Here is a 24,281-nt window from a genome sequence, read left to right as displayed (position 1 = left end):
CAGTATCTATTGTCAGAGAGAGAGAGAGAGACTTACCCATGAGCCAAACTGGAACCAAAATCTAAAAATTGTCGATTAATACCAGTTTGGAGGCAAAAGTATCGACGATCTCGATAAATTGATAACCCAGAAAAGTGATCAGCTAACTGGGACACCCTCATGATCATTAATGTGGTACCTGCAGCGATGATTTATGGTGTTAGCGCTCACCTTGGATAATAACTGGTACTAGGAGGACAGCCGCGAGAAATTGAAGATGAAGAAGAAGAAGCAGAAGAAGAAGAAGAAGAAGAAGAAGAAGAAGAAGAAGAAGAAGAAGAAGAAGAAGAAGAAGAAGAAGAAGAATGATTAATAACTGACTGATGGAAGAAGAAGAAGAAGAAGAAGAAGAAGAAGGAAGATGAATGATTAATGATTGACTGGTGGAAGAAGAAGAAGAAGAAGAAGAAGAAGAAGAAGAAGAAGTAGTAAAAAAAGAAAGAACAAGGACAAGGAAAGATAGTTAAATTAAAACAATAAAACAAAACAAAAAAAAAAATATATATATATATATATACATAGACAGACACACAGACAGACAAACAGAAGAGAGAAGAAAATAAAAGAAACAAAGAAGAACGAAAAAAAATATATATATATAACCAAAACAAAAAACAAAAATAGAAACAGACAAAGACTCCATAACTAGACAGACCAAAGACAGACAAACAGACACACAGACAGACAAACAGACAGACAGCAGCAGACGACGCGATCAGCTGTTCCTGTCAAAACAAACATGGCGGGCGAGGTGGACCCTTCCTGCAACCCCGTGGAATTAATGGGGCAGGTGAGCCTCCCCCAGGTGTTCTGCCGTGCTAATTAACACACCTACCTGAACTTAAGTGTATTTGAGTCATTTCACCAGGTGTATTGAGAGAGAGAGAGGGAGAGGGAGAGGGAGAGGAGGGAGAGTTGATAGGACCTCCGTGCCACTTGTTTACTTCATGTTTGGTGTTTGTTTACGTCTTAATTGGTGTTTTCCGGTGTTTGGTGTATGGTTTGGTGATTTTTTGGTGTGTTTTTGTCTGGTGTGGTTAGAGTTTTATTGGTGAAGACACGAGGGTGGGTTTAAATTAGGTTAGGTTATGTTGAGGTGTGTGTTTGTGTGTGCGTTGATGTTTTTCTGGTGTGTGATGTGTACGTTGGTGTTTTCCTAGTGTATGGTGTGTGGTATGGTGATTTCTTGGTGTTTGGTTTGTGGTTTGGTGATTTCTTTGTGTTCGGTGTGTGGTTTGGTGTTTTACTGGTGTTTGGTTTGTGGTTTTGGTGATTTCTTGGTGTCTGGTGTGTGTTTTGGTGTTTTACTGGTGTTTGGTCGGATGTTTGGTGTGTTAGTGTTTGGTGTTTTTGGTGTTTACTGGTGTTTGGTTGGTGTTTGGTGTGTGTTCTGGTGATTTCTTGGTGTTTGGTATGTTTTTTGGTGTGGTGAGGTTGGAGTTTTATTGTTGAAAATGTGAGGTTGTGCTCAAAATTAGGTTGAGGTGCAATGGGATAGTGGCGTATGTGTGTGGTGTGTGTTTGTGTGTGTGTTGGTGTTTTTAAGGTGTTTGGTGTGTGGTTTGGTGTTTTTAGGCATGGTTTATTAAGGTTAGGTTGAGTTATGGTTAGCTTAGGTTAGGTTGGGGTGTGTGAGGTGCGTGTATGTATGTGCGTTGGTGTTTTTCTGGTGTTTGGTGTGTGGTATAATGACGTTTTGGGGTTTGGTGTGAGGTTTGAGTGATTTTTTGGTGTGTATTTGTCTGGTGAAGATGTAAGGTTGGGTTCAAATTAGGTTAGGTTAGGTTGAGGTGTGTGTTTGAATGTTTGTTGGTGTGTTTAAGGTGTTTGGTGTGTGGTTTGGTGATTTTTTGGTGTATTTTTGTCTGGTGAGCTTAGAATTTTATTGGCAAGACGTGAGATTGAGTTCTGAATAGGTTAGGTTAGGCTGAGATGCACGAAAGTGGTGGTGCGTGTGTGTGGTGTGTGTTTGTGTATGTGTTGGTGTTTTTCAGGTGTTTGATGTGTTTTTGCTTTATTTAGATGTGGTTTTGTTAGGTTAGGTTGGTTTTAAATTAGGTTAGGTTGAGGTGCGTTGGGGTGTGTGGTGTGTGTGTTTGTATGTGTGTTAGTGTTTTCCAAGCATTTCTTTGCATCATTGAAGTTTTTTGGAGTGGTTTTGTCAGATGAGTTTAAATTTTCATGGTTACAGATTAGGTTAGGTTAGGCTGAGGTGCGTTGGGGTGTGTGGTGTGTGTGTTTATAAGCGTGTTGGTGTTTTTAAGGGAGTTTATTGCGTCTTTGCTTTATTTAGGCATGGTGTTGGTTTCAGGTCATATTAAGTTAGGCTGAGGTGCATTAAAAGGTGGTGACGTGTGTGTGTGTGTGTGTGTGTGTTTGTAAGTGTGTTGATGCATACTTGAAAAAATAAATAAATTAATTAAATAAAATCAGTAGCAAGCAAAAGGAAAATCCATACTAGACCAACCTGTATTATTTATTTCTGTGTTCCTTGATGCATACTTAACCCTTCTGTACCAGGATGCATTTCATATTCACCCTGCTTACTATTCGGTGATTTTATACAGCTTCAGAAACTCATGTGGGGGATTAAGATAGTGAAGACTGTGGCCATTAATCCTCTGACATCCATAGACCCTTCCTAATGTCAATAAAATGGTCTAATCGTACACAAATCTCAAAGGAAAAAATGCATCCCAGTACTGAAAGGGTTAAGAAAAAAAATTAAAAGCAGTAAAAAGGAAAGGAAGTTTATTGTAGAAAAATCTGTGCAAAAAAAAAAAAGAAAAGATAAGGGAAAGAAAAGCAGCAGTAAATAAAATAAGTCCATGCTAGAACAACATGTGCAAGTAAAAAGAAGAAAGAAAAAGAAAAATTGAAAGAAGTAACAAGGAAAGGAAGTCAATGCTAACCCAACCTGTATCATTTATTTCCGTGTTCTATCATGTGTTCTTCCCCGGCAGGATGCTTGTAACCCGAGTGGCATGTATGGGGTGGAGAGAGAGACGGAGGGTGGTGAGGAGGAGGCTGGCAGCATCCACAACTCAGAGCCCACGGCACGCAGCACGGCAGACTCCGACTTCTCCACCTTTGATATTGTTAAGGCCACACAGGTGAGAGAGAGAGAGAGAGAGAGAGAGAGAGAGAGAGAGAGAGAGAGAGAGAGAGAGAGAGAGAGAGAGAGAGAGAGAGAGAGAAAAGAAGAAAGGAAAGAAGAAAGTGACAGAGAGAGAGAGAGAGAGAGAGAGAGAAAGTAAAAAGAAAGAAAGGAAGAAAATGACATTACAGAGTGAGAGAGAGAGAGAGAGAGAGAGAGAGAGAGAGAGAGAGAGAGAGAGAGAGAGAGACAGTAAGAAAGGAAGGAACAAAGTGACATTACAGAGAGAGAGAGAGAGAGAGAGAGTAAAATAGAAAGGAAGGAACAAAGTGAAGAGAGAGAGAGAGAGAGAGGTAACAGCTATGCAAAAAACAAGGAGAAACAATAAAAAAAAAGAAAATGCAAAACTTATGCAAAAGAAACCTCATGAAATAGATAGAGACACTTATTAATTACTACTACTACTACTACTACTACTACTACTACTACTACTACTACTACTACTACTACTACTACTACTACTCCTCCTCTAAGCTCTTCAAAGTGTTAGTATTGCCTTCCTGGTGTATAAATAGATAAATAGATTGATAGCATTCACATTCAGACAGACAGACAGACAGATAGATAGATAGATGAATGAATAAACAAAAAGACAGCATTCATACCTGGCTTTCTCTTCAGTACGGGGCGTTTGAGCGGTGCAAGGAGCTGATCGAGGGCGGTTATGACATCAACAAGAGGGACGGGAGAATGTCACACTCCTTCACTGGGCCGCCATCAATAACAGGAGAGAGATTGTGAGGTTGGTGGCTCGGCAGTTTGTCTCTTGCTTAGTGTATGATTTTTTTGTTGTTTTCTGGTTTTAATGGTGTATTTTATTTGATTTTTTTAATGTGTGGTGTATTTTTGGGGGTTTTGGTGTGTTTTTTTGTATTTTATTGTTTTTTTGTGGTGTTTGTGTTAAGGTTTAATGTGTTTGGTGTTTTTCTGGTTTGTATGTCTGTTTTATTTGTTTTCTTTTTGTTTGGTGTGTTCTTGGTTGAGTTTTGGTGATTTTTCTGTTTTCTGCATTTTTTGTGTGTTTTTTGAGTGTTTGTGTTTATTTGTGATGTGTTTTTATTGTGTTGTTTTTGTCTTCTGAGGGTTAGAAATGTTTGTTGTTTCTTTTCATACTTCATATGTTTTTTTTTTTTTTTTTTACATATATATATTGTGTGTTGTGTTATGATTGCATTCCACTTTCCCTTCCATTCCTTCACTGTGGACCATAAGCAGCATTCATCATCACCCTAAGTCACATGTGCCCCACCTAAGGAATGCATGTGGCCCTATAAATGCTAGTAAATTTGAAAGACAAGGTTAATAATCAATGCCAAATAATATTATGAGCATTTTGTTGTTCTTCCACAGGTGTGCTTATGTGTGGGACAGTGGCTCTTCTTTAGAAACCTTTTATTTTGTCTTTTAAAATGTTAATTATTTGAGGTTGATATACTATGTGGCCATTTCAGATGAATTTTCAAGATGTGACCCCAGCACTGAAAACTTTGTCCATCTGTGTGTGAATTCTTTAGATGTGTCCTCAGCACTGAAAACTTTGTCCATCTCTGTGTCTGAATGTTTAAGATGTGGCCCCAACACTGAAAATTTTGTCTATCTGTGTGTGTGAATTTTTTAGATATGGTCCCAACACTGAAAATTTTGCCCATCTCTGCTTTATATCAACACTCCTCCCATTCCCACAGGTACTACATCTCCAAGGGTGCGGTGGTGGATGCTGTGGGTGGGGAGCTCATGTCAACACCAATGCACTGGGCCACAAGGTAATGCTGGTGCTGGTGGTGGTAGTGGTGGTGATGGTGATGGTGATGTATTCAAACCGTATCTCCTGCCATGTTTTTGTGCAGTTATTAACCATTTATAGTTTTGTTTTTTATCCTTTAAAGAGAAGCTTGTAGTGCAAAGAGCTGTGGTGGAGAAATAGCTGAATGTATTGGAAATATAATAAGTGTTTAAAAATAAGTTTTTGAATATTTGACAAAAATTTATAATACTCATTTTTCTCTTCTGAATCTCCTCAATCTTATACTCACTCTCTCGGACCTGCAAGTGGACTTTTTTCTTCATTTTTGTTGCCTTTGGCCAGTTACTTCCTCTTACATTAGAAAAAAATTGTACCATCTTCTGTATTATTCTCTCTTATTGCCTATTTCTTAATCCCCTTCTCTCTTATTGTCTACTCTTTAATCCCCATCTCTCTTATTGCCTATTTCTTAATCCTGTTCTATCCATTTTATCAGTGTCTGTCTTGCCTGATCTACCTAACCTAACCTAACCTAACCTAACCCCAGACAAGGGCACCTGGGCATGGTGGTGTTGCTGATGAAGCACGGTGCGGACTCAGCCATGCGAGACGGCGAGGGGTGTTCTTGCATCCACCTGGCGGCACAGTTCGGCCACACGGCCATCGTGGCATACCTGGTGGCCCGCGGCGCCAACGTCAACCTCATGGACAAGAACGGCATGACGCCCCTAATGTGGAGTGCCTACAGAGTCACCAGGTGAGCGGTGCAAGTGGAGAAGTGAAGGGACGGTCATTTTGAGTGTTTTTGTGAGTGGTTCGGATTAAGGGGTACAAAAAAAAATGAGCTTCCCTTACTGGCTAACCTAACCTAACCTAGCCTAACATTATTTATCCTAGCCTAAACTAATATAACCTACCCTAACCTAAACAAACTTAGTCTAACTTATCTAATGTAACCAAACCTAACTTAATCTAGCCTGACCTAATTTAACCTACCCTAAACAAATTTAAGTTAGCATAACCTAATTAAACCTAACCTAACCTAACCTAACCAAATCTAACCTAGCCTAATGTAATCAAACCTAACCTAACTTAACCAAATGTAGTGTAATGAAACCAAACTTAACCTAACCTAACCTAACCTAACCTAACCAAATCTAACACAGCCTAATTTAATGAAATGTAATCTAACCTTACTTAACCGAACCTGACCTGCTCAAACTTAACCTAACCAAACCCAACCTTACAGCCTGGACCCAACCCGGCTGCTGCTGACATTTGGGGCCAGCACCTCCATGGCGGACCGTCTCCATGGCAACACAGCGCTGCACTGGGCCGTCATCGCAAAGAACCACATGGCCGTTAGTGTGCTGGTCAACCATGGTGCCAATGTGGATATTGCCAACGCCAGGGTGAGGCTGGATGGGTAACGGATAGGGTGGGATAGGGTGAGGGGAGATAGGATAAGGTGGAAATTATTGGTTGTTTGTATTTGTTTGTATTTCTATTTATTCATGTTAGTAATGCAGTATAGGGTTAGAACAGTAGGTAGGGTGTGGTAGGGTGGGGGTGGTGAGATAAGGTAAGACTGTGTAGGGTGAAAATTGTCACTTGTTTTTGTCTATCTGTTTGTATTTCCAGGTTAAAATTGTTGGTCTTATTTATTTATTTATCTATTTGTTTCCTATTTATTCCAGGATAGATAGTGGATAGGGTGATCTAGGGTGGGGTGAGATGTGATAGGGTGAAAATTATTGGTTTTCGTCTGTATCTATTTGTATTCCAGGTTATAATTGTCTTATTTATTTATCTATCTGTTTGTACCCCATTTATTCCTGGATAGATAGTGGATAGGTAAGGGATAGGATGGGTGTATAGTTGACTAAGGTAGGATAAGATACGATAGGGTGAAAAATTGTTGGTTGTTTTGTTTATCTGTTTGTAATTCTATTTATAAGTTTTGGTAATGTCAGGGTAAAGATTAGAATAGGTAATGGATAGGGTAGGATAGGGGTGAGATAAGATTGGATAAGATAAGATAAGATGACAATAGTTGGTCTCATTTATCCATCCATTTGTACATCAATTTATTCAAGGATGAGGATTAGGAGAGATAATGGATAAAATACAATAGGATATACATTTATCTAACCATTACTGATTAGATAGGATAATACAGATGAAAAGCTAGGATAAGTGTGTGTTCTCTTCACTGTGACCCAAAGCACTGATCTGTGTGTGTGTGTGTGTGTGTGTGTTGTTCATGCAGGGAGAGTCAGCGTACAGTCTCATCATGAAGAGAAAAACACAGTGGCTGGACAAGAAGGTGCTGGAGAAAATACAGGAGATGCAGAAGTCCTCGCGCAATATTTGTTACCGAATTTCCAACGACAAGGTGAGAGAGAGAGAGAGAGAGAGAGAGAGAGAACCATATGACAAAAAGTTACAATATCTTACCTTTATAAACCACTAACTAGCCTCAGAACTTGAACACAACAATGGAAATAGACAGACAACACCTCACTAACACTGCAAGACATTCACCCTTTCCTCACCTCACTTAATGTAACCCTAATCTAATTCACAAGCAGCATTTCATATCAGTAGCCAGAGAAAATACCTTTAAAAGTGTCAAAAAAGTGTCAAGAGAAGGGGTGAGATTGATGGCTCTTTAAAATTTGCTCTGTGTTTGTGTTAGATAATGCTACATAATGCTACATTTCTCTCTCAATGCCCTTCAGGATAGGGTGTGTGTCTGTGTGTGTTTTTGCCTAATTGTGTTAACCTAGGTTCTTCCTTTACATAAAAAGAAAACCTCCTTCCTGGTAGATATTTGTAAGATAGGTGCCTTGAAACTTTACCTTCCCATGATACTATCCACCCTGACCTCCTCCCTTATAGATATTTGTCTTGAAACTTTGTGTATTTAGCTCCTCAGATGCCCAGTAAGTTCTTTCTCTTTTTCTAAATATGGGTGTAGGAAATTTATGTTACTATCCACCTTGATCTCTTCCTCCTGCTATTTACCTTCTCAAATTATTTACCACCTTCACCATCTTACAGATATTTGTAGGATAGATGTCTTGAAACTCACCTATTATTATCCACCTTGACCTCCTCCTCTTCTTCCTCCTCATCCTGCCAGACACTGAGGTACTGGACCATGATGGGGACTCCCTTCTTGGTGTTCTATGTCGTCGGTTTGGTCCTGCAGCTCAATCTTCTCTACGTGCTCAAGATCGGCATTTTCACCGCACTCTACATCATCATCTATGGCGTGTCCCGCATTCTCTTTGACGAGCGGCTTATGACTGTCATGCCCATGGCCGTCTATCTCGCCACCAAGGTACTCAACTCTGTTTTGTTAAGGGGTTAAGTTAGGTTAGGTTAGGCTTACACAAAATTGGATGAAGTTATGCCAGATTAAGTTTTATTTTTTCTCTATTGTTATTATTTTATATTTTAGTTATCTGTGTGGTAGTCAAGTATGTATGTAATGAGTTGAGTTGGGTTTTGGTTAAGTTGGGTTAGGTTAGGTTAGGTTAGGTTTAGTTTACAAAGGATTAGGTTATGCAAGATTAAGTTTGTTTTTTTCTCTGTTGTGGGTTTTGTACAACCTATCTGGTACTCAAGTCTGTCTGTAAGAAATTAGGTTAATTTTGATTAGGTTAGGATAGGTTCAGAGTGTGTTGGATTAAGTTTTCCTTGATTATTATTATTTTTTTTTATTTATTTATTTATTTATTTATTTTTTTTTTTTTTTTTGCCATCTCTGTTACTCAAGTCTGTCTGTGAGGAGTTAGATTAGGTTTACTGAGGATTGGAGTAAGTTATGATTGATGAAGTTTGGTTTTCTTTTTTTCTTGTGGTTTCTCTAGCCATCTATCTGGTACTCAGCCTGCCTGTGAGGAGTTAGATCAGGTATTGGTTAGGTTAGGTTGAGTTCAGAGAAGATAGTGTAAGCCCTAACCACTCTATGTCAATTTTTCCTTTCTTTTCCCTTAGTTTATCATCAGTTCTGTTGCTGTTATGAAAAGAAATGAAACAGATAAACCTTACCTAACATTTTTCCATTAGTTTTGTTAGTTACATAAAAAAAAATGAAATATACGAACTTAACTTAATATTCCCATCCTCATGACAGAAATGAAACAGATAAACTTAACCTAACACTTTTTTCATCAATTTGTTATCGTTACATAAAGAAAAAGATGAAATAGACAAACAATTTACATTCCTACCCCATAACAGAAATTAAACAAACCTAACCTAAACATTTTTTGTCAGTTTTGTTACCATTAGATAAAGAAAAAATGAAATAGACAAACTTAACTTAATATTCTCACCCCATGACAAATTAAACAAACCTAACCTAACTTTTCTTTCATTTTTTTAACCATTACATAAAAAAAAAAAAGATGAAATAGACAAACCTAACTTCACATTCCCACCCCCATGACAAACCTAATCTAACCTAATATTGCCACCCCCATGACAGTTCTGGTGCTACGTGACGTGGGTTCTGTACATCCATGAGTATGCCGGGCCGAGCACCACAGGCCTCTTCTTCCTCTCCTCGCTGCTGCTGTGGTACAACTTTGTGAGGGCGTGGCGTGGCGATCCAGGAGTCATCACCGCAGACCAGGCCCAGAAGTACCAGGTCAGGGGGTCATTGGGTTGGGTCGGGTCAAGTTATGGTCAGGTTAAGTTGGGTTATGTGCTCTAGGTTTGGTTACGTGGTTCTACTGTCACTGGAACCATGATTTTTTTTTTCTATTATTTATTTATTTTATTTATTTTATTTTTGTTGTTGTGTGTGTGTGTGTGTGTGTGTGTGTGTGTGTGTGTGTGTGCAGGAGGGAAGCCAACCAAGGATAAAAAATATATAAAAAAAAAAAAACCCACTTAAGCACTGGTTCCCTTAAAGAGTTGTACCTAATTAGTCAAAATTTAGGAACAAATGTCTTGAAACCTTCCTTGTATCTCTTGCTATCTTCTACCGTTATTTTCATGCTAACTGCTCTTCTGATCTTGCTAATTGCATGCCTCCCCTTCTCCTGTGGCCTCACTGCACAAGGCCTTCTTCTTCCTCTTAGCCCTATTCTGTCCAACTCTTCAATGCAAGAGTTAACCAGTACTCTCAATCATTCACCTCTATTCTATCCAACTCCTTAATGCAAGAGTTAACCAGTGCTCTCAATCATTTACCTTTATTCTGTCCAGCTTTCTAATGCAAGAGTTAACCAGTACTTTCAATCATTCATACCTTTCTCTGGTAAACTGTGGAACTCCATACCTGCTTCTGTATTTCCAACTTCCTATGACTTACTTCATTTAAGAGGGAGCTTTCAAGACATTTATCCTTGTCTTTGTGGCTAACTCTCTTGGACCTGCAAGAGATTTAGCAACTAATTGGACCTTTTTTTTTTTTCTGTTATGTAGCCTTGTCCAGTTTCCTGTCATATCTAAAAAAAAGTCCCTTAACAATGCAAAAACATAAAAACCCTTCATTCTGACCCCTTACTAACAAACTGTGATCTTTGAACTTGCAGACGATCATTGAGCTGGCAGAGAGGGATGGCTTTGATCCCCAGTGGTTCTGCTCGACCTGTCTGGTGCGTCGGCCAATCAGATCCAAGCATTGTTCAGTGTGTAACAGATGCATCGCTAAATTTGACCACCACTGCCCCTGGGTCGGAAACTGCATAGGTGAGAGAGAGAGAGAGAGAGAGAATATATGAGGCCAGAAAAAAAAATAAATAAAAAGAGAGAGAGAGAAAGAAAGAGTGCCTAACTAACTGAACCACAAAATAACTTTCAAAATTCACCACCACCACCACCACCACCACCACCACTACCACTACCACTACCACCACCACCACCACCACCACCACCACCACCACCACCACCACCACCACCACCACCACTACTACCACTACCTCACCTTCTGCCCCTCCTGCAGGCGCCAACAACCTCAAGTACTTCATAGGGTACCTGGTGATGCTGTGTGGGATGAGCTGCTTCATGGTGCAAGGCTGTTTCTACTACTGGAATGGTGCCTGCAGTGTGTTCTTCCTCAAGCAAGGCATCTGGTCAAGTAAGTGATGCTGTAGTGGTGTTTGACTGTGTGATGGATTGCCAACCCATCCCAACCCTAGCCTGAATTGACCTAACCTAACCTAACCTACACACACACACACACACACACACACACACACACACACACACACACACACACACACACACACACACACACACAACCAACACTACAGAATACACCCTAAATACAAAATAGATCCCAAAACACCCTCAAAACACCACAGAATACACCCAAACACACCGTAGACACCCTCAAAACACCACAAAACACAACCTAAACACAGTAAACACATACAAATACATCATTGAAATACCACAAAAGTGAAGAACATACCCAGACACATCCTAGACACAAAACAAACCCAAAAACACCCTCGAAACACCACAGGACAGACGTAAGCACTCAAAACATCCCAAAACACCCTCAAAACGCTATAGAACTTACCAAAATGCACAAAAACATCCTCAAAACTCCACAGAACTTACCTAAATACACAAAACACACACAAAAAAACTCAAAGCACCACAAAACATACCCAAACACATCCTAAACACTCAAAACACAAAAACACACACCACAAACACACCCTCCTAAACACCACAAAACCACAAAACACACCACATCCTAACACATCCTAAACACTCAAAACACATAAAACACCCATACATATCCTAAACTCACACACATAAAACACCCTCAAACACACCATCAAACACATCACAAAAACACTCAAACACCACAAACACACCCAAACACATCCTAAACACTCAAACACAAAACACCTCAAACACAAACACACACCTAAACACTCAAACACACAAACACATAAACACCTCAAACACCACAAACACACAAACACATCCTAAACACAAAACCTAAACACTCAAAACACACCCAAACACACCTAAACACTCAAAACACCACAAAACACACCCAAACACATCCTAAACACTCAAAACACACAAAAACACCCCAAACAAAACACTCAAAACACACAAAAAACTCACAAAACACACCCAAACACATCCTAAACACTCAAAACACACCCTAAAACACCACATCAAACACCAAAACACACACTCAAAACCCAAACACACACATCCTAAACACTCAAAACACCACAAAACACACCCAAACACATCCTAAACACTCAAAACAAACAAAAACACCCTCAAAACACCACAAAACACACCCAAACACACCTAAACATTTAAACACACACATAAAACACACTCAAAACACCACAAAACACACCCAAACACATCTTAAACACTCTAAACACACAAAAGCACCCTCAAAATACCACAAAATACACCCAAACACATCCTAAACACTCAAAACACACAAAAAAACACTCAAAACACCACAAAACACACCCAAACACATCCTAAACACTCAAAACACACAAAAACATCCTCAAAATGCCACAAAACACACCTAAACATTTAAAGCACACAGAAAAACACACTCAAAATCCCAAAACACACCCAGGTCAGTTCTATTGGTTTCTGTTACTCTCTTTTTCTCTCTCTGACTTTTAATTTCTTTTCTCCATTTCTCTGTCTCTCCTCTCTCTCTATGCATTGGTTCTAATTTTGGTATGGTGGAGTGTGGTAAGTTTGTGTTTGTGAAGGTAGGTCATATTGGTGTGTGTTCCTATCTTTCTTTTTTTCTCTCTTTTCTGTGTGGTTTCTTTAATTTTGTCTATTGTCTTTTTCTCTCTGTGTTTTCTGTATTTTTTTATGTTTGGTCTGGTTCTTGTGTAGTAGTTTTCTTGTTCCTCTTTTCTTTCCCTCTCTCGCTGCCTTTTTTTTTTTTTATCATATTTTCTTCACTTCTCGTTCTTTCTTCCTTTTCTCAGTGTGTTTTTATATTTTCTAATGTGTGGTGTGGTTCTTGTTTGGCATTGTGTAATTTAGTTTTGATAGGTTGTTGCACCTTTCCTCTTTCTTTCTCTTCCTATTTTTTTCTCTTCTTTCTCAGCCTGTTTATATATTTTCTCCATCCGTAAAAGTGTGTTGATCCATGCTGGGATTGTTTTGCACCTTTTCTCTACCTTTCTACTTCCCTTCCTCTTTTCTCTCTTCTCTTTCTTTCCTCCCTTCTTTTTTCTCATCTCTTTCTCTTTTCTCTATCCTTTTTCTGCCTCTATATTACCTCCAGCTTTAGAAGTATGTTTGTTTATCTCCTACTAACATTATCTTGCATCTTCTCTTTACCTTTCTTTTCTTTTCTCTTTTTTCTGTTTTCTCTCTGCCTTTTTTTTAATCCAGTGACAGACCTAATGGAAGGGTCGGGCTGAGATGGCTGAAGCCCCCAAATTTATGTTTATCATGAGGGTGTATATATTTGGTGCAAGGTAACAGGTATATACAGAATGGCAATGTAGCAAGGCTTTCTGAAAAGGCTAATTCTGATTGTGACTTACTCTGAGTGTTTGAGTTCAATAATTTCATGGCATTACGAGTAGGAAGACACGAGAAGCTATAATTTCAGCCCTTGTCCCTATCAATAATAAATTAGTTACCCCCCTCACTAGAGATTGAGAAATGGATATCAGTAAATGATTAATATTCTTATTGCATAGAATTAGCTTTGCATATAGCTTAAACATGCTTTCAAGATTGCTAAGTTGTTTAACATTTTCTCTGGAGTCATGTAGCAGCTCCCCTGAACACCCCAGCTGATTGACATGAGGCTCCCTTTGCTCCCTGCGGCTTGCCACCAATCTTGAGGGGTGCAGGAATTCAGGTTAGCCCCCGGATCCATCACTGAATGAGAGTTTGGAGGGGGAGGTGTAGGGAAGGAAAAGCCAAGTACGATAATCCTAATAGAAATACGATAATTAATGATACCTTGATTTTTTATTTCCACAAGCTTCGCCTCTTTTGGGTATTGTTTATCTGTGATGTCTTAATTGATATTCAACTTTGTATATAAAATTTTAATGATTGAAGGAACACAAATAGAATTAAGGTTGGGGATCCTTTGTCTTGGCAACGCTGTCTGCAGTCCTCGGTCACTATCAGCTGTCAGTCTGCGTTCATACTTCAGTCTCAGTCCTTCTCTCATCCTTCTCTCATTCAGTGTTCCGTGAGCTGTGGTGCCGGTTGGGTATAAGATAAGAGTCCTGGATTAATGGAGTATTTCCTTGGTATTGAGATGGCAATGGCTTGATAGTCTATAATATATGACGATTTATCCGACTTTCTGTGTGATGAGAGAGACAAGAGGTGTGTGCAACAAGCAGTGGGAGTGACCAGAAAACCTAGCCAAGATGGAAAAATGGTTTGTTGAGAACATTGAGCACAGTGAAGACGAAAACTATTTGTGTATCAGCGTGTGGCGTCTCAGTAAAGCAACCTTCACTTGTAGGTGGGTGAAGGCGTAACGCAGGTGTGACAGTGTGGGATGGAAGGGTGTTGGTGGCTGGAGGACCGAGGGTGGGCACTGGGGGGCCGGGGCAAGTTTCACTACCAAACATAAGGATTATATTCTGATAACTCTGCATTTCACGGTCATAAATTGTCATTGTGAAGCCTAACCATCCCTCCCTAACCTCCAGGACAGTACATCAGTGAATCAACCCCAGTGGAAAATGAAAAACCCAGATGTAAACAAAAGGTCATCTCAGGCCGCTCCTATTTTTCGGCAGTTATCTGCTTATCTCTCATTTATTACAACCCAAACATATCATAAAAGGGAGCTACCACCCTGTGTATTTATATCATCACGTCAAACATATCCGCCGTTGCTTGGTGTCGGTGTGGTGAAGCTTTTAAGGTGAGCATAGCAGCACTCGGCAACCACTGGTACCACCGCCATCTTGGACTGGGTGCCTGAAGCCAGGTCGGTCACATTGTTTTGCCGATATTTCTCTCACTAATTATCAGTAGAGTTTAGGTGGGGTTTATTGTTTCTAAACGATAGTTTGTAACCTATTCAGTGTTTTCCATATATATGTTGCGCGGAACAAGTTGGGTTAGTGGGTGTTTTGGTGTAAGGATGTGTCTGGTTTCTGGTGTTATTTTATCATAACCCCGATTAGGATTTTTTTTTAATTTGAGTTTCTAGATTAGATATTATTGTTTTGAAAAATCGTGTATGACTTTTTAAATGTTTTACGTTGTGTTTGAGTTAGATATATAGACTCTGAATTTATCTTTAGGTTCGTTGAAAGTATGAATGTTTAAATTTTCGGGTCGGTGTTACTCTTATTATTTTGGCTCCTAACTAAACTAAATTATTTGTGGAAGTAGTCCATAACTTTTAAAGTGTTTGAATTCCAACAAGATCAAACTTTGTTGACTGTAGAAGTATATTGAATGATATCAGTGTTATAAAACTTATTTGAATGAACTTTAATTTTTTATTTTATTACTACTCAGGCTTTAAGTGTTTTGTTAATTTTGATAATAGTTAGGACATATAAGGAATCTATAAATATAAAGGAGTCCAGTCTACCTGCAGTATTTAAAAAGCCGATTTTCAAAATGATTTACGCACGTATTTTACGAGGCCTGTGACGTCACGAGCTCCTGGCCAGGGAAGCCGTGCCTGTGGACCCCGTAGCCCGTGACGTCATCAGGCCGAGTGCTCCCAACCCGCCAAGCTGGCTCTCATCTCCATATTTAGTGTAATTATAATGTTTTCAAGATGTCTGCGAGTGTTTCTAGGTTCAGGTATGTACTGTTAGTGATAGCAGGAGTCGGAGGAGGAGGAAAGAAGGAGAAATAAGGAAAAGGAGGAGGAGGAAGGCCAGTGACAGTCTCTTCATCATACTTAGCATAATATACGAGGTTCTTAAGGTGTCAGCGAGTGTTTCTAGGGGCAAATGTGTACTATTAGTGGTAGCAGGAGCGTGAGGTGGAGAAAGGAAGGAGAAATAGAGGAAGAGAAGGAGGAATAAAGGAAGAGGGGGAGGAGGAAAGCCGGTGCCAATCTCTCCATCATTTTTAGCATAATATTCAAGATTTTCAAGGTGTCTGCAAGTGTTTCCAGGGACAAATGTTGACTAGTAGTGGTAACAGGAGTTGGAGGAGGAGGAAGGAAGGAGAAATAGAAGAGGAGGAGGGTGAAAGCTAGTGCTGGGTTCTCTTTGTCTTATTTAGCATAATTTATAAGGTTCTTAAGATGTCTGGGAGTGTTTCTAGGCATATACTAGGTGTGGTACCAGGAGTGGGAGAAGGAGTAAGAAAGGAGAAATAGAGGAGTTACTGAGCACTCTTCGTCATATTTAGCGTAATATACGAGGCTTTCATGGTGTTTGCGAGTGTTTCTAGGCACAGGTGTGTACTAGTAGTGGGAGGAGGACAAACAAGAAGGTGCTCAGAAGACAATGTTTATTCAAATTTCCAGTGTTTTTGTGGTGTTTTCAGGTGTGTAGATAGTGTATTAGTAGCAGTGTTACATCCAGGGAGGGGGGGACTGAGGAGACTGAAGCTTCCCTAGGTTAGCACCTCTCCCCCACTAACCAATTTTTTATTTGTTCTGGATCCACCACTGATTTAACCTCCAGCCTCTGAAGTGTGCTAGTATTATTTTTTTTGCACCTTCTCTTTTGTGTATCTGCTTCTATATTTCCTCCAGCCTTTAATTCAGATGTCATAATGTTGCTGTTCTTCCTAATGTGTGTGTCCTTTCCTAATGTTTACGTCCTTCCGTCCTTCCTAATGTGTGTGTGTGTGTCGTGTCCTTCCTTCTAATGTTTATGTCCTTCCGTCCATCCTAATGTGTGTGTGTGTTTGTGTCCTTCCTTCCTAATAAAATGGCATCCTTCCGTCCTTCCTTCCTTGTGTGTGTGTGTGTGTGTGTTTGTGGCCTTCCTTCCTTATGAAATGGCATCCTTCTGTCCTTCCTTCCTAATGTGTGTGTGTGTTTGTGTCCTTCCTTCCTATTAAAATGGCATCCTTCTGTCCTTCCTAGTGTTTGTATCCTACCTTCCTAATGTGTGTGTCCTTGCCTTGCTGCAGGTCTGGGGGCGGTGTGCACATGTGAGCCGTGGGTGGCCTGGGTGGCTGCCAATGCTGTGCTCCACGCCGCCTGGGTTGCCACGCTGCTGGGATGTCAACTCTATCAGGTGTGTGTGTGTGTGTGTGTGTGTGTGTGTGTGTGTGTGTTGTGATGTTTAGACTTTGTGTATTGTAGTTTCCCTTGTGGTGTTATGAATCTATTTTTCTGGTGAAAGTTTACTGTTACCTGTGTTACTCACCTGTCACTCATCTCTGTTACTCACCTTTGTTACTAAATTTTGTTACTCATCTCTATTACTCATCTCTTACTCAACTGTGTTAGTCACCTGTGCAAACGTTCGTTATCCCCACAGGTGTTGATCCTGGGCATGACCACTAACGAGCGTATGAACTGCTACAGGTACAAGCATTTCCAGGTAAGTTATTGCTTGATTTTTACCTGTGTCTCTTTGTTTATATAGCTATCTTATTTCTTTTTCTTTCTTTCTTTCTTTATTAATTAATTTATTTATCTATCTATATTTATTTATTTATCATGTTTATTTCTTGTGTATCTGATTGTTACACAATTTATTTATATTTATTTAGTATGTATGTGTTTATTAGTCTATTTATTTGTCTATTTGGATTTGTATGAGAGAAGGTACACACACACACACACACACACACACACACACACACACACACACACACACACACACACACACACACACATACATATCTACACCCACCCTACACCTCTTTCTCACAGTGCTTGGGTGTAAGTGCATCTAAATTCACCAAGACACAACACCCTGACACTGGAACACCACCACCACACCTCACCTCCACCACCACAACCACCACCTTCTAATCTGTGGTGAGTTAGGCATTTTATTTATCCATCATTCTCTTATGTGTTGTTCTTAATTGGTTTGTGTTTTGAGGGGTGTGTGTGTGTGTGTGTGTGTGTGTGTGTGTGTGTGTGTGTGTGTGTGTGTGTGTGTGTGTGTGAGTGAGTGTGTTCCATTTCCTTCCTTCCTTCCTTCCTAAGTGAGTGAATGCATTTTTTTTTTTTTTTCCTTTTCCTTCCTTTTTCTTCCTTCCTTCCTTTTTTTTTTCTTCCTTTCTTTCTTTTTTTTTTTCTTTCTTTCTTTCTTTCTTTCTTTCTTTCTTTCTTTCTTTCTTTCTTTCTTTCTTTCTTCCTCCCTCCCTCCCTCCCTCCCTGAGTAAGTGACCCATACTAAGTGAACGACCACCTACATTGCCTCCTCAGGTCGGTAAGAAGGGCGAGGTCAGGTCACCGTTCCACCGTGGGGTGTGGCGAAACCTGCAGGACCTCCTTGACTGGACGTGCTTTGGCCTTCTCAAGCCTGACAAGACTGACTGGCTGAGAGTTTACACCTTAGCCGAGTCCTCAGAAGACAAGCAGCCTCTCCTCTCTCAGTCTGACATGTACCAGTATGTTTAAACCCCAAGCAGGATGTTCATTATTACCTTTACCACTACCTATCTCAGCTCTCGGCCACAGGAAGGTAGCTGGTATCCTCGCGTCCTGTTTCCTCATGTCCTCGGCGATCTAGTGTGCGTTTTTTTAGAGTCTCCTTGGTGTTGAAGTGCCCAGGAAGTCTTCATTTAGTTGCTGATAGTGTGTTTTTGTGTTGTGTTGTGTTATTTATTTGTTTTTTTTGTTATTTATATCCTCCTGAGTTGCTGTGTGGGGGATTTTCAAAGTTAGTGATTGTTTTTATGGGTATTTAAGTCAATTTTCCGGCGCCAAGTCTTTCTAAAGGTGTAGTGAAAGTTGTTGAATTAATGCATCTTATATTACAGGTGTTTTTAAGAGTACACTTCACTCTCTAGCCAGAAATTTGCTGTAAAGATATAGTGGAAGTTGTTTAGAGAAGTGTGTCTTATGTTAGAGGTGTTTTTGAGGGCATTTCAATCACTCCATAGCCCTGAAACTCCTCTAAAAATGTGTTGAAAGTTGTTTGAAAGAACATCTTATATTTGAGGTGTTTTTAGGGATATGTAAAGTAACTGGTATGGCCCAAAATTGTAGTAAGAATATGAGAAAAGTTATTTTGAAAGACATCTTATATTTGAGGTGTTTTTAGGGACATGTAAAATAACTTGTATGGCCCAAAACTGCAGTAAGAATAAGAGGAAAGGTATTTTAAAAGACTGTTATATTGAAGCTGTTCTTGAGGGTATTTCAATCACTAGTATGGCTTCTTAATACTGCCTTACATATACACAGAAAGTCAAACAGCATATCTCGTGTTTACCATCATTTGTTCTGGCTATTTAAATCATATATGAGATGTAAAAAAGCACATAATTTGTTAGGAGATATTTTCAAGGCAATTTTAACCTATTATACCCCAAAAAATCACTAGAAATTGACAAACTTGAGAAATTTTGATGTATTTCCTTCAGGGAGAGAAAGCAGCTGAAAAGTGACTTCTCTGTTATGCGTTTGTATGTGTGTTTGTCTGTTTTCCCAGCCGAGGTGAACGGACGCTTGTGTTATGGGACGCCGGGATGCTGTGTTGGTCATCGTGCGTTTGTGTTGTGACGTTGGTTGGCGTTTAGTTGACCAGAGGGTGTTTTGTGTTGTGTCCCGTGTTTGGCTGTTTGGCGCTGGATTGTGACTAAGAGGACGTGATTTATTTACAAGAGTGTTTTTCCGTTTGCAATTTGTCTGTTAGTGTTCTGCGTCTGTGTGTGTGTGTGTGTGTGTGTGTGTGTGTGTGTGTGTGTGTGTGTGTGTGTGTGTGTGTGTGCGCTTGTGCATGTGCGTGTGCGTGTGGATGCGTGCATACGTGCGTGTGTACCAATAATTTTTTATATTTCATTTTTATCTAATTAGCTGTTTTTTTTTTTTTTTATAGGAACATGCTTTCATTTTTTTATTCATTATTTCTTTGTTTTATTTACTTTTTTAATTATTTATATTTATATTTTTTTTGTACATTTTCATTCACCAAGTTCCGTGTGGGTATTAGGTTAGCCAAAGATTCTTACTCTTCTTGTTGTTCTTCTTGTTCATGTTTTTTCCTTTTTTTTTTTTTTTTTGTATCCTCATAATTTTTCTTTTAGTCCTGCTTTCATTTTGTCATTTTTACATTTGAAACATTACATTTTTCTCCATCCTTTCATTTCACTATCCTTATCTTTTCTTCCTATTACTTCTTTCTTTCTGTCATTGCATTTCAGATATTTACTTTTTCTTTCTTTTCTTTCCTTCTGTGCTTCATTGTTGCATATGACATTCAAACTGTGCCCCTTCCTTCAATCCTTCCTTCATTCCTTCATTTATCAATTACTTCACATGCATTTCAGACATTTGAATATAAATTACGCTCCATCTTTCCTTCATTTTATTCTTTCATTTCAACAAACTTCAACAATCAATCTTTTTTTTACTCCTTCGAATGATTACTACTACGTTACCCTGTCAATTCCTCCTCCTCTTTCTCCTCCTCTGCCTCCTCTTCCTCCTCCTCATTGCACATACAGCCCCACCCTCACTGTACATAGGTAGAAGAAGACTTTAATATATCTAAGTTACTAGTAAACATTCCCAAACGGTGCAGCCATTGAGAAAAAAACAGAAAAAAACAGTGTAGACCTAAGAAGACAAGTGGCTGCTATAAAGAAAATGTGTGTGTGTGTGTGTGTGTGTGTGTGTGTGTGTGTGTGTGTGTGTGTGTGTGTGTGTGTGTGTGTGTGTGTGTGTGTGTGTGTGTGTGTGAGACAAGTTTGCTGGTCTGTGTGTAATTCACCACGGTCGTCTGCTGGTCACCCAGCCAGCCTTTCCCAGAGTTCATAGACCGATCTTCAGGTAGGACTGAGACCACAACACACTCCACACACTGAGAAAGTGAGGCCACAACCCCTCGAGTTACATTCCTTACCTACTTGCTGCTAGATGAATTGGGGCTACACATTAAGAGGCTTGCCCATTTGCCTCGCCTCGCCTGGGACTCGAACCCAGGCCTTTTCGGTTGTGAGCCGAGCATGCTATCACTACACTACACAGTGTGTGTGTGTGCGTGTTTGTGTATACTTAACATACTCACGCACACAAACATAGACACGCACCATGAACACTGACCTCACAGCAAAGAAAGGCGTTCATGGGCGTTTACAGGTGTGTGTGTGTGTGTGTGTGTGTGTGTGTGTGTGTGTGTAACAAGTTAGATTGGTCATGCTGTAATTAATGTTGCTGTGTTGCTGTGAGTACAAGTAAGATATTTTGCTGTGTGCTGTGATGTGTGTCTGTGTGTAGGGTGTGTTTGTTGATGGTTGGTAAACAGACTGATGTGTTTTGTGGGTGAAGTTATTAGTGGAAGTTTTAATTTATTTTTTTTTTCTATTGTAATGGTGCGTTTTGTTCCTTTAGGGTAGAAAGTTTTAATAGGAAATGAGTTTTGTATTCTTTTCATTGTTATTTTTTACCATTTTTCATTTCTTCATTTAAAAAAAACAGAATTTTTCACTAGAATAGACAATAAACAACACAAAACTTCCCCATTCTGAAAATACACACATTCCACTTTTAACAACGCAAAATACAAACACAGACATGCAGACACACAGACAACGCACTCAACAGCTCACCAAAGACACCATACTTTGAGACGAGTGCGTGTATATGACTGTATGTCTAGGAATCCTTATGAGTGCATTTGTGTGAGTGAATGAGAGTGTGTGTGTGTGTGTGTGTGTGTGTGTGTGTGTGTGTGGGTGTGGGTGCGAGCTCATCCTGGCCACTAGTCAAGGAACAGTGAAGGTCAGGGTTGATTGGGTGACTCCATTACTCAGATGCCTTTGTCAGTTAAGTACCTACATATTATATCGCGGTCTTTTTGTATGTACGTTTGTCCTTGGCGTGGGAAGTTAGTCCTCGCTTCATCAACGTGTGTGGTGTTGTTTTTTTCTCTCTCTCTCTCTCTCTCTCTCTCTCTCTCTCTCTGTCTCTCTTTAGTGGGTCTCGGAAATATCCTCTTTAGAATGAGACACATCCACTGTCTTTGCATTTATCACCTGGAGACGCCTGTGGTTGATTAGCTTGTTTGTGTTTGTAGAAGGGTCGTCATCACGTCACAAGCTGTTTTTTTTTTTAAGATTCGCGTGAGTCGTGAGTGTATAAGTATTTTTTAAGTTGACGTGCTCGTGTGTCTTGTCTCATCCCTTTCCTTCTTACATTGAGTACATGAGGCGCTGTGAAATTCACCAAAGATATATGTTTTTTGTTTTTTTTTCCTCCTACTCCTCCTCCCCCTCTTCTTCCTCAGCCTTCTTGCCTTTCTTAATCAGTCAAGTTAGGAAGTCAAAACGGTGTAAGGTGAAGGAGCCTCTGTGTGGCAAGTCACCTTTACTGTTTGCTCAATGGAGAGGCTGCTGCTGCTGATGTCTGTGTCTGACTGTGTGTGTGTCTGCCATTAGTGAACCTTTGACTTAACTAGGAGGTATTTATCTATCAAGTGTTTTGTTGTCTATTACTTCATGTTTGAGATGGAGAGAGGTGGTTTTGGTAAGGATATTTTTGTGTTTGTCTGTATTGGATCCTTTGTCTGTATTGGATCCTTGTATGTTGTCTCATCTCATTTTAATTGTATATTTCAAGATGGAGTCCTTTCCTAATCCGTAAGACCCAACTATTACAGAAAAACTGAATATTAACTCTTATTGACCTAACCTAAGCTAACTCATAAGACCAAACTTGGGAATTCAAGACACTGAACTGGCTGTGGTAACTTGATCTCACTTAAAACCAAACACATCCTTGCATCCCTTTAGGACACCCATTTGTGCACCATTTGGCAGACACACAGGCAGATAGGCAAACAGGCAGACTGGCAAGCAATGACCTCTGTAGCTATATGTTGAAGTTGGCAAGCATTTATGTTCCTTATTTTGACACGGACACACGCTTGCCTGGGTTAGCATTGTGTTGTGTCCGCGCGTATCATTCCCCGCGAGAGGTTCAAATTATCTGGCACAAACTGTAAGACGATTAAGAGTGTTAGTTTTAAGGTGTGTTGGGGTGTGTTGCCGGCTCAGCTCCCCCTCGCCGGGCAGCTGCGTCGAGTGTACTGGATGAATGATGCTTTGTATTTATCATTTTTCGACATGACTCGTGTGTGCGTAGTAGTATTTATATCACTTGTAGAGGAAATGTCCTTCGAGCCAGATCACTCATTTTATTGTACGTTTTAGAAATAGTTAAGTCATTTTTCGTCTATGCCTGTTTCGTGATTTTTATTTATTTATTTATTTTTTTTATTTTTTTTTTTTTTTTTTTTTTTTTTTTTTTTTGTAATTGTCCAAGTCAAATCACTCGTCTCTATATTTCTAGAGTTAACTTAGTGATTTTTTTTTTTATTTATGCCTGTTTTGTGATTTTATTCTGTTTTTTTGTAATTGTTCAGGCCAGATCACTTGTCTATTTGTACATTATAAGGGTTAACTTAGTCATTTTTTTATGTACGGCTTTTTTGTAACCTTTTTTGTCTTGTTTTAGAATTGTCCAGGCCAGATCGCTCGTGTCTTTGTATATTTCAACAGTTAACCTCACTTTTTCATCTGTTTTGTGATTTTCTGTTGGGTTCTTCCACGTCACGGCAAGTATTAACATGTACTGTGCATAGGTTTGGTTATCAAGTCCCTCTCTGTTACAATATAGTGAGCGAGTGCATCAGATTCCCCTCCATGTCTTGCCAGTAACTCTCTCCTCATTTCATTCACCACACTTTATATCTCTGGGCAACTGTTTATACTAATTCTCTCTCTCTCTCTCTCTCTCTCTCTCTCTCTCTCTCTCTCTCTCTCTCTCTCTCTCTCTCTCTCTCTCTCTCTCTCTCTCTCTCTCTCTCTCTCTCTCTCTCTCTCTCTCTCTCTCTCTCTCTCTCTCTCTCTGTCTTATCTATTTGTCTTCTTTCTTTCTCTGTTTCTTTATCTATCTTTTTCCTTTTTCTCATCTGTATCTATCTTTTTCTCTCTCTCATCTTTTTGTCTTGTCTCTCTGTTTCTCTTTCATCTCTCTGTTTATCTCCTTTTTTTTTTTTTTTTTTTTTATCTATATCATCTCTGTACCTTTTTTATCTTGATGATATCTCACTTTTTATATCTACCTCATTTCTCTTTCTCTCCATCCCTTTTTCATCTCTCTTGCATCTCTGTCTATGTCTATCCGTCTCTCTCGTCTCGTCTCTCTGCCCACACATCAAAACACTGACACCTATTATTTACTGTTATTCCTCTTTCAGTCTTGACTTTTTC

At 39.6% G+C, this 24,281-nt stretch overlaps 1 protein-coding gene across 1 annotated transcript; it reads left to right on the top strand.

Moving 5' to 3' along the window:
• Positions 1-719: 719 nt before the first annotated feature.
• On the top strand, positions 720-19,770 carry LOC123513615 (palmitoyltransferase ZDHHC17-like). Its single transcript, XM_045270879.1, is given in 15 exon segments — positions 720-829; positions 3,003-3,152; positions 3,818-3,866; positions 3,869-3,938; positions 4,882-4,959; positions 5,488-5,697; positions 6,190-6,352; positions 7,210-7,335; positions 8,086-8,286; positions 9,439-9,600; positions 10,493-10,649; positions 10,903-11,037; positions 17,013-17,119; positions 17,366-17,428; positions 18,268-19,770. Coding segments are annotated over 15 exon segments (1,917 nt in total). The 5' UTR covers positions 720-778; the 3' UTR covers positions 18,463-19,770.
• The last annotated feature ends 4,511 nt before the right edge of the window (positions 19,771-24,281 follow it).

This window comes from Portunus trituberculatus, chromosome 36, assembly GCF_017591435.1.
Source record: "Portunus trituberculatus isolate SZX2019 chromosome 36, ASM1759143v1, whole genome shotgun sequence".
Lineage (NCBI taxonomy): Eukaryota > Metazoa > Arthropoda > Malacostraca > Decapoda > Portunidae > Portunus > Portunus trituberculatus.
This window is presented reverse-complemented; position numbering and strand designations above follow the sequence as displayed.